The sequence below is a fragment of the Chiloscyllium plagiosum genome, chromosome 1, assembly GCF_004010195.1.
Source record: "Chiloscyllium plagiosum isolate BGI_BamShark_2017 chromosome 1, ASM401019v2, whole genome shotgun sequence".
Taxonomy (NCBI): Eukaryota; Metazoa; Chordata; class Chondrichthyes; order Orectolobiformes; family Hemiscylliidae; genus Chiloscyllium; species Chiloscyllium plagiosum.
Genome location: NC_057710.1, coordinates 119,410,833 through 119,425,593, shown reverse-complemented (window position 1 = coordinate 119,425,593; position 14,761 = coordinate 119,410,833). Strand labels below are relative to the sequence as shown.

Here is a 14,761-nt window from a genome sequence, read left to right as displayed (position 1 = left end):
CTAGTGTGCTTCCAATTAAACCTGTTGGACTATAACCTGGTGTTGTGTGATTTTTAACTTTGTACACCCCAGTCCAACACCGGCATCTCTGAATCATGAATAATTAAAAGACATCCAGCTTTCAGAAGTTTGGATGGTCTGTGCTACAAAATAAAACAAAAGGTCTTGAATCTCAGAATAAGATCTTTTACTTACAGGAGAAATTCAGCTCTATTTTACTGTGGATGTGTGTGTGATAGGTACACTGGGTGCATGACAACAGGATCATAATTGAGATAAACTATTGGCAAACACGGCACTTTCAACTTATGAAACATCTAAATGAAGCTTTTCAGAAGTGTTACTAAACAAAGTTTGTCACAAAGTCACGTAATGATACTAGGATAGCTGACCAAACACTTGGTCAAGAAAGTAGATTTAATAGCTTCAAAGAAGGGAGTGAGGCAAAGAAGTTTGAGGTGGAGCAGAGGTGAACTCCAGAGCTTGGGGCCTCGGTAATTAAAGGGTGGCCTCCAAGTGTATTAAGCAAATTCCTGCTGCAGCACTTTGTCAAATTGTACTGGCTGTTTTGGCTCACATTGGCTTCTATCCAAATGTTGAATGCTGTTAAATGTGAAGCTGTTGTAGACTTCAAATGCTGTATATTGGCAATATAAAATCAGTATGATTTTAGTATGATGTGCACTGTAGTAAATTAATTCTGAGTAATGAAGAGAGATGTCAATATAGTGTCAATAATATCGCAAGGATATTTGTAAAGAAGCTTTTCAACAGAGGAATCAAAAGTTTGATTGCAGGTGGCTTTAAAGGAAGAGAGGAATGGAAAGGCATATAGATTTAGAAAAGGAACTTTAGTGTGTGACCAAGACAGTTGAAGTTATATTTATACAGTTAATTAAAGGTGAACAGGTTACAGTATTAATCAAGATGGCATTGGTGTAAATAGTGAGTAATGACCTTTGTTCGAGCAATCCAGATATAGAATTGGTTTGGATGGAGATGAAGAATAATGGAGGAAAGATATCACTATTAGCAGTGGTATCCAGTTTTTGCAGTCCATATAGGTATCGATGATATAGGCAAGACCAGGAAGGAGGTTCTGCATGGACAGAATGCGAAACTAGGCACCAAATTGAAGAGAACCTCTAGTTTAATAACCTCTGCGTTATTATATTGGCTGCGTGCCAATTGGCAGAGGGCAGATAAGATGAGTGAAATGAATGTGATTCCAAGAGTGGTGCAGGAGAAGTCAGTTGTGGTTCGTGGGACACTGGCATCCATACAAGGAAAAGCTGGGGGCTGTTACTATAGAGGCAGTCTGCATCTGAATCATGCTAGGACCTGGGATCTAGCAAACCAAATGACGATGAATATAGAGAGGGCTTTAAAGAAAACTGTGTGGTTAAGGGATTAAGCTTGGGTAAATGTAGAAAATTCAAGAAGAGGGTCAAGGCAGGAGAGCAAATTAATAATGTGAGTTATAAGGTTAAAAGTAAGGTGAGGTCACCATAGTCCTGCATATTGTAGGACTGGTCTCTCATTAGAAAAAGAGGGAAGGGTGACTGGTGATGGTTTAATCTGAGGATCACCATGCTTCAAGTGAGGAGAGAGATTGAAAAGGAGTCCTTCATGGTAACCTCAGGTGTTGCAGGAATTGAAACCCATTGCTCTGCATCACAAATTAGCAAGGCAGGAAGGGGTAAGAAGAATAAACCTAATAATGCACCAGTCAAGATTGGATGTGGCAAAGATAACAGGATAAGTAAACGGAAGTCCTAAAAAGGTTTTGGTGGTCTCCTTATTTAAGGAAGAATATAAATGTTTTGTAGCAGGTTCCAAGGTAGCTTGGTAGATCGACTGGACTGTATGGATTGTCTTGTATGGAAAGTTTGGATGGACTGGGCTTATTCTTCTTTGGAATTTGGAAAGTGAGGGCTACTGATTCCTTTTTTGGGATGAGTTCAGAGCTAGAGGGCACATTTTAAAATTGGACGTCATCCTTTTCGGGCAAAGATGAGGTAAGCCTTTTACTGAGGCTTGTGCAACTGTGGAACTCTGCCCCGAAGTAAATAGAGGCAGGATGATTAAATGTCATTGACACAGATAAATACATTTTGTTAGGCAAGGGAATCAAAGGTTATCAGGAGCAGATGGGAATATGGAATTCCAAATACAAATAGGTCAACCATGATCTTATTGAATGAAGGAAGAGGTTTGAAGGGCCGAATGGCCAATTCCTCGGAAATTGTACCTTCATATTTATTTTGTGGTCAACAGTGGGGAAAGAGAATAAATGTTCAAAAGGACATTTCGAGGTGATTGTGTTTCAAGGAGGTTGGGTAGGGTAGGAAAGATGAAGGGCAAGAGTTAGGGAGGAATAAGGCAGTGAGTCGTATTAAAATTAAATTAACTTAAATAAGAATTTTAAGTTTGGAGCATTATCAATCAACAACAGATTTAAATCAGGAAAAGCTTTATTCTCTGCTCGGTTCCTATCCAGTCTTTTATCCCCTGCCTCTGGAGAGAGAGCGCATATGGGCGGCACGGTGGCACAGTGGTTAGTACTGCTGCCTCATAGCGCCAGAGACCCGCGTTCAATTCCCACGTCAGTGTCTGTGTGGAGTTTGCACATTCTCCCTGTGTCTGCATGGGTTCTCCCGTTTTCTCCCACAGTCCAAAAAAAGGTGAATTGGCCATGCTAAATTGCCCGTAGTGTTCGGTGAAGGGGTAAATTTAGGGGAATGGGTCTGGGTAGGTTGTTCTTCGGAGGGTCGTTGTGGACTTGTTAGGCCAAAGGGCCTGTATCCACACTAAGTAATCTAATCTAATGGGAGAGTAGAACTTGGTGGAGGGTAAGATTCGTGATGTTCCTCTTGCTATGGTATATACTTTGCTCCTGACACATTGCAATCTCATCTAGTTTATGAATGTTCTTTCATCCCTTGTTTGGTTTTCAAACAGTTGCTTTTCATGGACAATTTGTGCTGTCAGCTTAAACTCACTTGGATTGAATTGAATCTGTCAAATTGGATTTCTGCAGGTTCCAGTCATCAGTGTGAGTTAGATTTGAACTCCACTCCTAGACTTGGAAGATTCAACATTATGTAGTCTGTTGTATAAATAGGTTAATTATAATTCTTGGATGAATAATTTATAAAAAGATTCTTCTGTAGTTGTGAACAAAGTCTTAAATAAGAGACCAGATTTTATTTTCATGAGTTAGCTTAGGATGGAAGGAAAACAAAAAAAGCAAGCAAGAAAATATATTATGGTTTTATTAAATTGATGGTACAATTGTTGCATTCAAAATGTCATGTATTCAAAGATTTAAGACTGAAGAAGTCATACCAGACTCTGTTAACTGTTTTTCTCTCTCCACAGATGCTGCCAGACCTGCTGAGTTTTTCCAACATTTCCTATTTTTCTTTCCAATGATATATTGTTTAATTTCTCCTGCTAAATATTTTGAGATTTATCAGCATTGGTAATGTTCAGAGCCACATATGTTGAAGTTAACAATTTTATTCACTCATTGACTGACTGTGTCATTTACAAGCTGTGGATAAGACACACCCTTCATTTTAAACTAATCGATGAGCTCCATATTGTCAAGCAGTAACACAAAAAGGATTTGAATGATCAGCATTTGAGCTGATTGTTATCACCAATGATGCTCTTCTCTCAAGTCTGAGCTGTGATATTGCTTAGTGATACTGAAGTCAAATACTTAAATGAGTAAACTCTATATCTGATGCTGGATTTTGTTTAACTTTGGCACTTTACAATATTTGTAGTCTGGATTCACAGGTCATGGAGTTACTTCCTCTCCTGAAGAGCCACATTATTCTTGAGATTGAAATTCACTTACTTAACCGCCATGCTTTTTTTTTGTGGAGTACATCAGTGAAGCAGAACCGTAAAAAGTTGATGGTATTGAAACCGGCTGCACATATTCCTGTTCGTAGGACATCACTGGCAACACCATTTATCATTGATCCTTCCTGTTCAGGGTGTGGTATGACCACATTCTTGAACTGTTTTTGGTAGGTATAGCATCCTGTTATGAAGATAGTTCCAGGATTTTAACTCAGCAACACCAATGGAGTGACAATATAGTTCCAAGTGAGGATCGTGCAGTTTGGAAGGAAATTGGCAGATGGTGATATGAGACAAAACGTTTTCTTTCACCCAGTGGATATGGTCTGGAATCCTGCCTTAGAGTGAATTGGAGATGGATTTAGTTGAGGCATTCAACAGCAGACTTAATGGTTATTTGAAAAGGAATATTGTGCAGACTTAAAAGGAGAAGGCAGGAGAATGACACTAAATGAGATGCTCGTTTGGTTGGGTAGGGATGCAATGCCGACATAATTGGCCTAATTGCCTCTGTTTGCGTTGTAAAAATTCTGAGATTCAATGCGACATAATTTCCCCCCAAAGTTAATTGATATATTAGCATGAAGCCACAAAATTTTCCAATTTTTTTCTTCTGTCACAAGCAAGCATTAGTCACAGAAATAACGGTAAGCACAATTCAATAAAAAGGTAACTCCTGTGGATTTTGGGCTGAGATTGATTCATGGTTGGCGACTATTAAAATGCTGTAGGTAATATCTTCTGCAACATCTTGTCTCAAATTTTGTAAGAATATTGTCAATGAAGATTTCAGTATATATAAAGCAATCATAGTATAATTTCATAATCACTTTTCATTACCCATTTTGTCAGTGTATGGGAAATTTATTTGAAATTAAGGTTCTGCTCTCAGGCCAAGATAATTTAATTGGACTGGAAAGTTTCTGCGATTATAACCATGGAGCTTCTAAGTTAGCAAAATGATCAAAACTAAACCACTGTGCTTGCTTGTTCTTGAAGGGGTTAATATGTGGTGAGAATCTTCAATGCATCTCTCATCTTGCCATCCTTCTCTTCCTCCGTTTTGCCAATTTACTGCAGAAATAATTCTCCCCTTTTGTGCTTCAGCTATTTTCACAGATCTACTGCTAAATTTATTTATACTCGCTTGTTAGCTTTTCTGGTAAGATTTCTGCTTGCTTCTATTCATGGGATCTCCAAAAGAACAAAAAATAATACATAGAATCATGAGTCAAACAGGAGAAAAATGGCATTAATGAATGGATAAAACTGAAATATTCCAGTGAATCTTAATGTATTTTAAATTGCAACAGTTACACGTTCATCTCTTTGCATTCTACAACATAAAGTGGAGTCAAAGTGTCCGGTGGCATGAAATGTGAGGCATAATGGAGCTAAAGAATGCAATTGGGTTCTGAGTTTTGCTTAAAGTTTACAACTCCTCACTTTTAAATGTCAGCTTAAGCACATGCAAGTTGGCGGTTATGATCTCTCTCTGTTTTTCTCTCCTTTTCTCCCTATATCTCTTTATCTCCTCCCTCTTTTTCAGGAAAAGCTTCGATGCTGCATTTGGGTTGGTCCGCCAAGCTTGTTTCCATCCAAGTATTGTCCCTTTCACACATACCTCTCCTATCGTACATTCTCCTATTAAGGGTGCGAAGCTTTAGATTGAAAGTAAAGCTTTAGATTTTAATTTTTTTTTACTTACAGAAGCTTATGTATTTTGCAGATTGCCAAGAAATGCACTTCCACTTCTGCTGCAGGACCAATGATCACAAAATTCATTATTGCCAAACCCGTCCACAACAAGAACATTGTAACAGGTTATTCTCCCAATGTTCTTTTGAGATTTTCAGATTTCTCCTCTTGTATGAATTTTATTCAAACATGTTTACTTGTGGTTTTGTTGTTAATTTGCAGGTAGAGTTCTTCCTCAAAACGCGCTTGGAACTGCCCCAAACACTATCACTATGTCTGAAGGCAGTGCTATTGGGTCCAATTTCAACTCTGCAGCACAACAGACAGCCAACAAGATTGCTATCTCTCCACTGAAATCTCCAAATAAGGTTTATTTTCTCTCACTCTGTCTCGTACAACTGGACAGCACAGTGCTAGGAGGCACCTGGAGAAGAAATATTTATTGTTTAAAATTTGTAGTTTGGAATTGATCAGTTTTATTTTAATACAAATTTTGTGAATTTAAAACAAAAAGAGCAAGTCTGAGTTCTATTAATGTTCCCATTTCAGCCCTCCTCTGAAAATAGATAAAAGTAAAATAGCATTGGGTACTGAATAGCAGTCAATGGCAGTGTTTCTCTCCTTTTTGAGGTCTGATTTTGGGCTTTGCCTTCTAGTTTGACAAGGAGGCTGCTAAATAAGAGAAGAACCCATAGTGTTAGGGGCAAGGTCCTGGCATGGTAGAAGATTGGCTGACTGGCACAAGGCAGAGAGTGGAGATAAAGGGGTTCTTTTCAGGATGGCATCTAGTGATTGAAGTTCCATAGGGATCAGTGCTGGGACCACAACTGCTCCATAATATAGTTAATGGTCTGAATGAAGGAACTGAGGGCGTTGATGCTAAGTTTGCAGATGGGTGGAGGGACAAGTAATGTTGAGGAAGCAGGAGGTTTGTAAAGGACTTGGATAGGCTAGGAGAGTGTTTAAAGTGGCAGATGAAACCGTGTTGGAAAGTGAGAGATTATGCACTTTGGTAGGAAGAAGAGGCGTAACTATTTTCGAAATCAGTGGAAAAGCCTTTGCAAATCTGAAATACAGAGGGGTTTGGGAGTCCTAGTTAAGGATTCTGTTAAGGTTAACATGCAGCTTCAGTTGGCAGAAAGGCAAGGCAAATGCATTCAAGAGGGCAATTCATGAGAGCAGAGGTGTACAAATGAGGTTGTGTAAGGCTTTGGTCAGACAGCACTTGGAATATTGTGAGCTGTTTTAGACCCCACGTCTAAGGAAGGATGTGCTGGTGTTGGAGGGGTCCAGAGGAGCTTCTCAAGAATGATCTCAAAGATGAAGGGCTTGTCCTATGAGGAGTGACTGAGGATTCTGAGTCTGTACTCCGTGGAGTTTGAGGAAGATCTGATTGAAACTTAGAGAATACTGAGAGGCCTGGAGAGAATGGACCGGAGAAGATATTTCCACTAGTTAGAGAAACTAAGACCTGAGGGCACAGTCTCTAAGTAAAAGAATGACCCTATAGAACTGAAATGTGGTGGAATTTCTGCAGCCAGGGTCAATCTGTGGAGGCCAAGCCTTCTGGAGTGTATTTAAGACCAATAGGTTCTTGATTAGTAAGGGGATTGAAGTTATGGGAAGAATGCAGGAGAACAGAACAGTGTTTAGAAACATATCAACTGTGATTCAATGACAGAACAGACTTGATGGGCAAAATGGCCTAATTCTGCTCTTATGGTCTGATGGAATCTTTTTCTAAGAGTAGTTTTAACCGAGTTATTTGTCATTGGCTGACCATTAGTTTGAGAAGAGGATCAACTCTGAGTGGGGAAACTTGACCTGCCCAATGTGCCCAAAGACTAGCAGGAAGTCCTTCAAGTTGGTGAGATCCAGGGTGTAGGATTTGGTTTCTTTATCTTTGTCCTCTGCTGCATCTCTGTCTCATTGTGAAGAAATTGTGGCTCAAAACCTGATGCAGTTTAATGAATAGGTTGCTGCCATTTTATACAATTGGTAAGCTCCACTCAGTCATTGATAATAATGCAGTCAGCCTTCAAGGAGATCTTTGAAGCATTTTCTTCTGTCTGTCCCCTGAACATTGGCCATTTAAACGATGAGGGAGTTGGACCTCGCAGAAGACGTCAATTCATAAAAGTTGATTTTGCAGGTGTTTTGTCTTCATTTTTGTGGATTTGCCTTCAAGAAGGATGCTATTGTTTCTTCAGCAGTTCTTCCATTAAATGTGGAAAATGTGGCAGAGACTTAACTGATTGAATGTGTGACACGAGAAATTTAAAGTCCAGGACTCTGCACAGTACACGAGTCTGGTGAAGGCTACTGTTTAGTACTTGGACTTCTATTGGACAAAAGGATCCTAATTGTCAAATACTCACTGCTGTAGTTTAAGCTGGCACTGCTGTTCTGGTGTTGGATCTCCTAGTCATTGCTGGCCTTTTAAGAAAGGTGGCCGTCCAGTTATGTAAAGTGCTGAACATATTCCAAAGTTTGTCCTTCTACATACAGAGGAACCTCAATTATTCAAATTTCGGATTATCCGGCAAGATCACAAGGTACCGATGCTTGGCTAAGCTGTGTTATCTGGCATTCAATTTATCCAGACACTCGATTATCCAACAAAATACTCCTTGCCAGTGTCATTCAGATCATCGAGTTCCTCTGTATGTGGGAAGTGGAATATTTGGCTGACCAGGATTTGTAATGAGGTAGGAGTTTTGCTTTGCCATGGATGTTAGTTTTCCATCAAGGTGATTTTCAACACTCAGTAGAGGACGGTTGTCTTTATGGTGAATATTCATTATGGGTAGATTGTAAAATGTTTGAGGGCTATCATATAGTTTTGCCTGACCTGGGACAGAATTTTAAAGGTGTCTGTTTGAGGTTTTTCACTTGAGACGTTGCTGTCATATCATCATTAAGCAATTCCAGGATTGTGACAAAGTTTCTTGGCTATCCAAATCTTTTGAAGTGCAATCCTCTGAGCTTCCCAATTTACTAAGTGAAATGTTTTGGTCGGGTTGGTGAATGCCTGCGGTGTTCTTAGTCTTAACATATTTCTTGATTTTTGTCTGAGAGCAAAAAATATGTTGGCGGTTCCTCTGAAAGTTCCAAATTCTCTGTCTCTGGAAAACCTTAGTCAAAGAAGTAGGTGATTCAGGAGGATACTTGTCAAGATTTTTGCAGCTTTGAGCTATGGGGAAATGCCTCAGGTATTTCTGTGTAATGTATCTCAATTCTTGAAGATTGTTACAGTTGTCACATTGCTGAAATTAAGAGCTAGTTCTTTTGTTCCTTACCATCTGTGGGATGAATGTTTGAAGTCTACATGTGAGCAGTAGTTTAAGTTTTGAAGATCCCGGCTGGAACATCCATGGTGCCAAGCTTTGTTTTCCACCTGTTTGATTATTTGTAATAAATCTGTCATAAATTCTGCTATAGGGTATTGTGAGCAGCTTAAAGAATGTCCAGTGCAACTGTGAATTCACAGTTGAGTTGTTCAAAACTTTCTTTTTAGTAGTGATATATGGTAATGTCTTCTGAGTGATTTTGTCCATTTGGCCTAGGTCTATAGATGACTTCAAAAAATGTTCACATGTTGATCAGCATTTTCTTGCTTTTCTTGGGCTCTCTCTTCTCACCAGAAATCCTTTTTAAGTTTTGGATTTTTCTTCAAGTAGAAACCTTGAGCTATTGAACTGTTTACCTTCTTGACTTGTGCCCAAATGTTGTTCTGCCAGGCAGTAAGAGTTTTTGTTCCAGGTGGTCACATTTCAGTAGTGTTTACATCAAACCATTACTGGTGACCGTGATAGTGCTCAAATACAATAGTTGAGAAGCCAAAATCTAGCGTAACTAACTTTATTCGACACCATGTTATTGCATTGAATTACTGCCCAAAGTCACCTCTGTTCTAATGCCGGTACACAATGACCTTCATGATTCTGTAGTCAGATTCTTGACGAATGGTAGAACTCTGCATATGACTTGATTTACATGGGACCCTGTGGTGTCCTCACTACTGCACAAGTTTTGCTGGTTAAGTAATCAGATTTTAATGAGCTGTCAAGCTCTCTATCTTGCTGCTACAGCTGCCTTTGCAAGTGATGGAATGCATAGTTGTCCTTATTCTCTCCTGCCGTTGAGAATTTGGATGTCTCCTGATTGTCTGACTCCTCCCCAATCTTGGTGCCATAGGTGGTGGCCATGCTAAGGATGAGGAATTTCTGATATCATCGTTCAGAGGATCAGAAAGTATAAGCATCACCACCACATCAAGGTGATGGTCCTCAAGAGATCTAGGTTTTAAAGGAATCCAGGCTATACAATGCACACAATTTAATTACAACTTAAATTGTGAGATAGAGGTGTCATGTTGATTCACTAGATTGCACTTGTTTTGCTCAGGCAGAAGCATATTGTTGTTTCAGTGAGGGACTTCTACACTCTATATTTAATCTAAGAAATACGCAATCTGAATGTGCTTTGTCATTTTAGTTCCAACATAGTGCATGCTGCCATAGGAAGATGAAAGAGAACATTCAGTGTTTACCAACTGTGACTCTACAGTAGAAAAATGGGGAAAGCTATTAAAATAACCTTTTGATTCAAAAGATTCTGTGTAATCCAAGATGGAGGACAGGAAAAATTTGTGGCTGTAAGAGCTGCTACCTTTTTTTTTGAGGTATTTTAGGTGTTGGAGGCAATTTCCTCAAATTCTAGGAACAACAATTAGAGTTTTACATGCTGTTGCATTGTTTGGAACTTTGGGTGGGGGGATCAAAACATCGGCACTTTAAAAGGAGGAAGACAGAGAAAAAGCATCAACTACTTGGTCAGTAAGGGGGTGGGGAGAGAGAGAGAGAGAGAAAGAAACCTCCACTTCTAACTGACAGAGGGAAAAAGTTTGGACTGCAGATGCTAGAGACGGGAGTTGAAGAGTGTGGTGCTGGAAAAGAACACCGGCACTTTAAAAGGAGGAAGACAGAGAAAAAGCATCAACTACTTGGTCAGTAAGGGGGTGGGGAGAGAGAGAGAGAGAGAAAGAAACCTCCACTGCTAACTGACAGAGGGAAAAAGTTTGGACTGCAGATGCTAGAGACCGGAGTTGAAGAGTGTGGTGCTGGAAAAGCACAGCCAGTCAGACAGCATCTAAGGAGCAGGCGAGTCAATGTTTTGAGCATAAGTTCTTCACCAGGAATGAGGGGGTGACCCAAGGGGGCTGAGAGATAAATGGGAGGGAGGTGGGGCTGGAGGGAAGGTAGCTGAGAGTGCGATAAGTAGGTGAAAGTGTGCTGGATTCGATGCAATTGGCTGAACTGGTCCTCACCCTCAACAATTTCTTCTTTGAATCCTCTCACTTCCTCCAGACCAAAGTGGAAGCCATGGGCACCCACATGGGCCCCAACTATGCTTGCCTCTTCGGGTACCTGGAACAGTCTATCTTCTGCAGCTACACCGGCACCATTCCCACCTTTTCATCCACTACGTTGATAATTGTATCCGCGCCACCTGGTACTCCAATGAGGAGATTGAACAATTCATCAACTTCACGAACATCTTTCACCTTGACCTGAAGTTGATCTGAACCATCCTGGACACCTCCCTCCTCTTCCTCAGCCACTCCATCTCCATTTCTGGTGACCAACTTAACACGGACGTATACTTCAAACCCATCGATTCCCACAGCTACCTGGACTACACTTTCTCCCACCCTGCCTCCTGTAAAAACGCTATCCCTTAATCCCAATTTTTCCACCTCTGTTGCATCTGTTCCCAGGAGGACTAGTTTCACCATGGAACATCCCCGATGGCCTCCTTCAAAGACCACAATTTCCCCTCCCACGTGGTCAATGATGCCCTCCAGTGCATCTCCTCCACTTCACGCACCTCTGCCCTTGAACCCTACCCCTCCAATCGCAACAAGGACAGAACTGCCCTGGTCCTCACCTTCCACCCAACCAACCTCTGGATACATCACATCATCCTCTGCCATTTCCACCACTTATAAACTGACCCCACCATGAGTGATATATTTTCTACCCACCCCTATTTGCGCTGTGGAGAGATCATTCCCTCCAAAACTCCCTTATTAGGTCCACACACCCCAACCCACCCTCCACTCCCAGCAAGAAGTGCAAGACCTGCTCCCACACTCCCCACCTCTGGCCAAGGCCCCAAAGGATCCTTCCACATTCGACAGATTTACCTGCTCTTTCATACATGTCATCTACTGTGTCTGTTGCTCTCGATGTGGTCTCCTCCTTAAGGAGGCAGGACGCTAACTTGTGGAATGTTTCCGAGAATATCTCTGGGACAACTGCACTAAACAACCCCACTGCCCTGTGGGTGAACACTTTAACTCCCCCTCCCATTCCACCAAGGACATGCAGATCCTGGGCCGCCTCCACCGCCCAACTCTAGCCACCTGACACCTGGAGGAGGAATGCCTCATCTTCCGCCTTGGGACCATCCGACAACATGGGAACAATGTGGATTTCACAGGTTTCCCTATTTTTCCTCCCCCACTGTATCCCAGATCCAACCTTCCGACTTGGCACAGCCCTACTGAACTGTCCTCTTGTCCATCTTCCTTCCCACCCTCCTCTCCGACCTATCACCTTCACCCTTGAGTTCATTTGATTTGTATGGCTTTTTTCTTATTATAACAGCATGGGGTATCCAATTTTGTTTTTCATTGCCCTGATGTATGTAATCTGATTTAAAGGTTTTCTCTTGATGCAATTGTTTTGTCAATTTGATAATTCTGGTTACTAAAGTATGCCACGTTATGTTTTTACTGAACACTGTGTATTGACTTCTGAGCAGACAGTGAAGCCAGCTGCCCAAGCACTAACAATGGGAACAGTGAATGCTCCCCAGTTCAAAACCATCATTCCTCTGGCAACACCACCCAACGTTCAGCAGATACAAGTACCAGGGAGCAAGTTTCATTATGTACGGCTAGTTACTGCAACGACAGCCAGTGGCACCCCTCAGACAGTCAGCTCGAGCTCCAGTGCCAACACACAACCTTTATCACAAGGTTTGCTTCAAGAAAATTTTATTTTTGGAATTCTGTCTGAATCATAAAGTTTATTGATTAGTAGAAAAACATTTTAGAAATGTAAATTTTCTGGACTTAGACTTGCGAACAATAAATACTGTCAAAACTATGAGATAAAACATAAAGGTTAGGTTTACAAGGACAAGTGATCGTTATGAAGATGTACAGCACGGAAGCATACCTTTGATCCAACTTGTCCATGCCAACCAGATATCCTAACCTAATCTAGTCCCATTTGTCAGCACTTAGCCCATATCCCTCTAATCCCTTCCTATTCATGTACCCATCCAGATGGATTTAAATGCTGTAATTATACCAACCTCCACCACTTCTTCTGGCAGCTCACTCCATACATGCACCACGCTCTGTGTGAAAATGTTGTCCCTTAGGTCTCTTTTATATCTTTCCCCTCTCACCCTAAACCTATGCTCATTAGTTCTGGACTCCCCACTCCCCACCTCCGAGAAAAGACCTTGTGTATTTATCTTATCCATGCACCTCACAATTTTATAAGGTCATCTTCCGATGCTCTAGGGAAAATGGCCCCAGTGTATTCAGCCTCTCCCTATAGCTCAAATCTTCCGACACTGGCAACATCCTTGTAAATCTTTTGTGAAACTTGAAAGAGTTCAGAACGTCTTTCCTCTTGGAGGGAGACAAGAATTCACACGATATTCCAAAAGTGGCCTAACCAATTCCTGTGCATCCGCAACATGATCTCCCACCTCCTATACTGAACTCTGACCAAGAAGGACAAACATACCAAACGTCACCTTCACTAAGCTATCTTCTTAGTGACTCTCAATATCTAATTTGGAATGTATCTCCTTACCTTGCCTTTTTTTTTTAAACTGCAGGTATTTTATTGTGATTTGGCAAATAATCGTCAAGGGCCTGCCTTTGAGTAGAAAGCTTGAAGAAAATGCATATTTTTAATCACACTGTTCAGAGATAGTAAAATACACCTCCATCTGAGGCTGCTGGCTCAGATAGGGACCCTTCCACTACATGACGAGCACCCAATTTGAAGAAAATATGTTTCGTGCATTTGTTTCTCATGTTTTACTTTTAGAAAATATATTTCAGAAGTATGAAAACTTCTGGGATGGGATTTTCATTTGAAAGTGGAAATAGGGGCTCTGGAGATTCCCTAACATTGTGATCCTGCCTTCTCAGTGTCTGCTGACACTGTTTTCATGGTGGTAAAGTTGGGGATGGACTAGTGCCTTGGGCAGCAAGCCAGAGACTGAAATGGAATTGGGCAGATGCTGAAGTTGAGTACATATGAAATAAAATAACAAGAGAAGTAGAAGGCAAGGTCTGAGTTCAGTGGAAAAAGCACTGAGTACAATAATGAAGGTTTGTAAGAAAATTGGGACACTGACAACTGACTGTGTCATCCTGTTTTCCACCCCACCCCCAATCCCTAGTCAAAACAAAACGCTCAGTGTAGTTTTACCTCCTCCATCTTTATTCTGGGGCCTGGAGGGAGAGAGAACAATCACCCCTGTGCACAGGGACATGAGTTCTCAGTCTTCTCTGGAACAGTAATTTCTCAATGAACTATGTAGTCATTTTACAGGCAGGAGCATCCAAATAAGGCAATATACATATTAATTGGGTGACCGTTACAGTCAGCAAGTGTTAATAGTAAAGATTAAGCCATCTGCTGTTATGCAATAACTTTACATAATGAATACTTTTCATCTTGTTAAACTGACCTCCCATACTGAATGTTTCCTCATCTTGTTAAATGGCTCTACATGGTGAATGCTTTTCCACCTTGTTAACCCATTATCCTTGCCTCCAGCACCTCATTGCTAACTGTAAGTTCTTAAGATCTGAGTCATGCTCAGCTGAACCTCTTGTTTCACAAAACGCAGAGCTTAACTCTTTCTTTGCTTGCTTATGCCCCATACATATTCTCAACTGGATTGTCTCATCTGCACTTTGTAAATCTAACTATGCAAAATAATTATAAATTGACAGTTCTTTTGAACTGCATTGAACAGGGTATTAAATCTCAGTACTTTTTAGGCAGATAATAAAGCAAAGCAATCTTAGCCAGTTTTGAGAAGATTTGTAGCTCAGGTTGAGGTTCAGGATGTAGGTTTGCTCGGT

At 40.9% G+C, this 14,761-nt stretch overlaps 1 protein-coding gene across 5 annotated transcripts in view; it reads left to right on the top strand.

The window, feature by feature from the left end:
• The window catches only part of lin54 (lin-54 DREAM MuvB core complex component), an 85,271-nt gene that overhangs the window by 31,731 nt on the left and 38,779 nt on the right, over positions 1-14,761 (top strand). For all 5 annotated transcript variants that reach the window (XM_043695212.1, XM_043695199.1, XM_043695198.1 and 2 more), the window contains 3 exons: positions 5,606-5,699; positions 5,797-5,942; positions 12,403-12,619. In XM_043695212.1, coding sequence (XP_043551147.1) covers positions 5,606-5,699; positions 5,797-5,942; positions 12,403-12,619 — 457 coding nt within the window. The remainder of the gene's footprint in view (positions 1-5,605; positions 5,700-5,796; positions 5,943-12,402; positions 12,620-14,761) is intronic.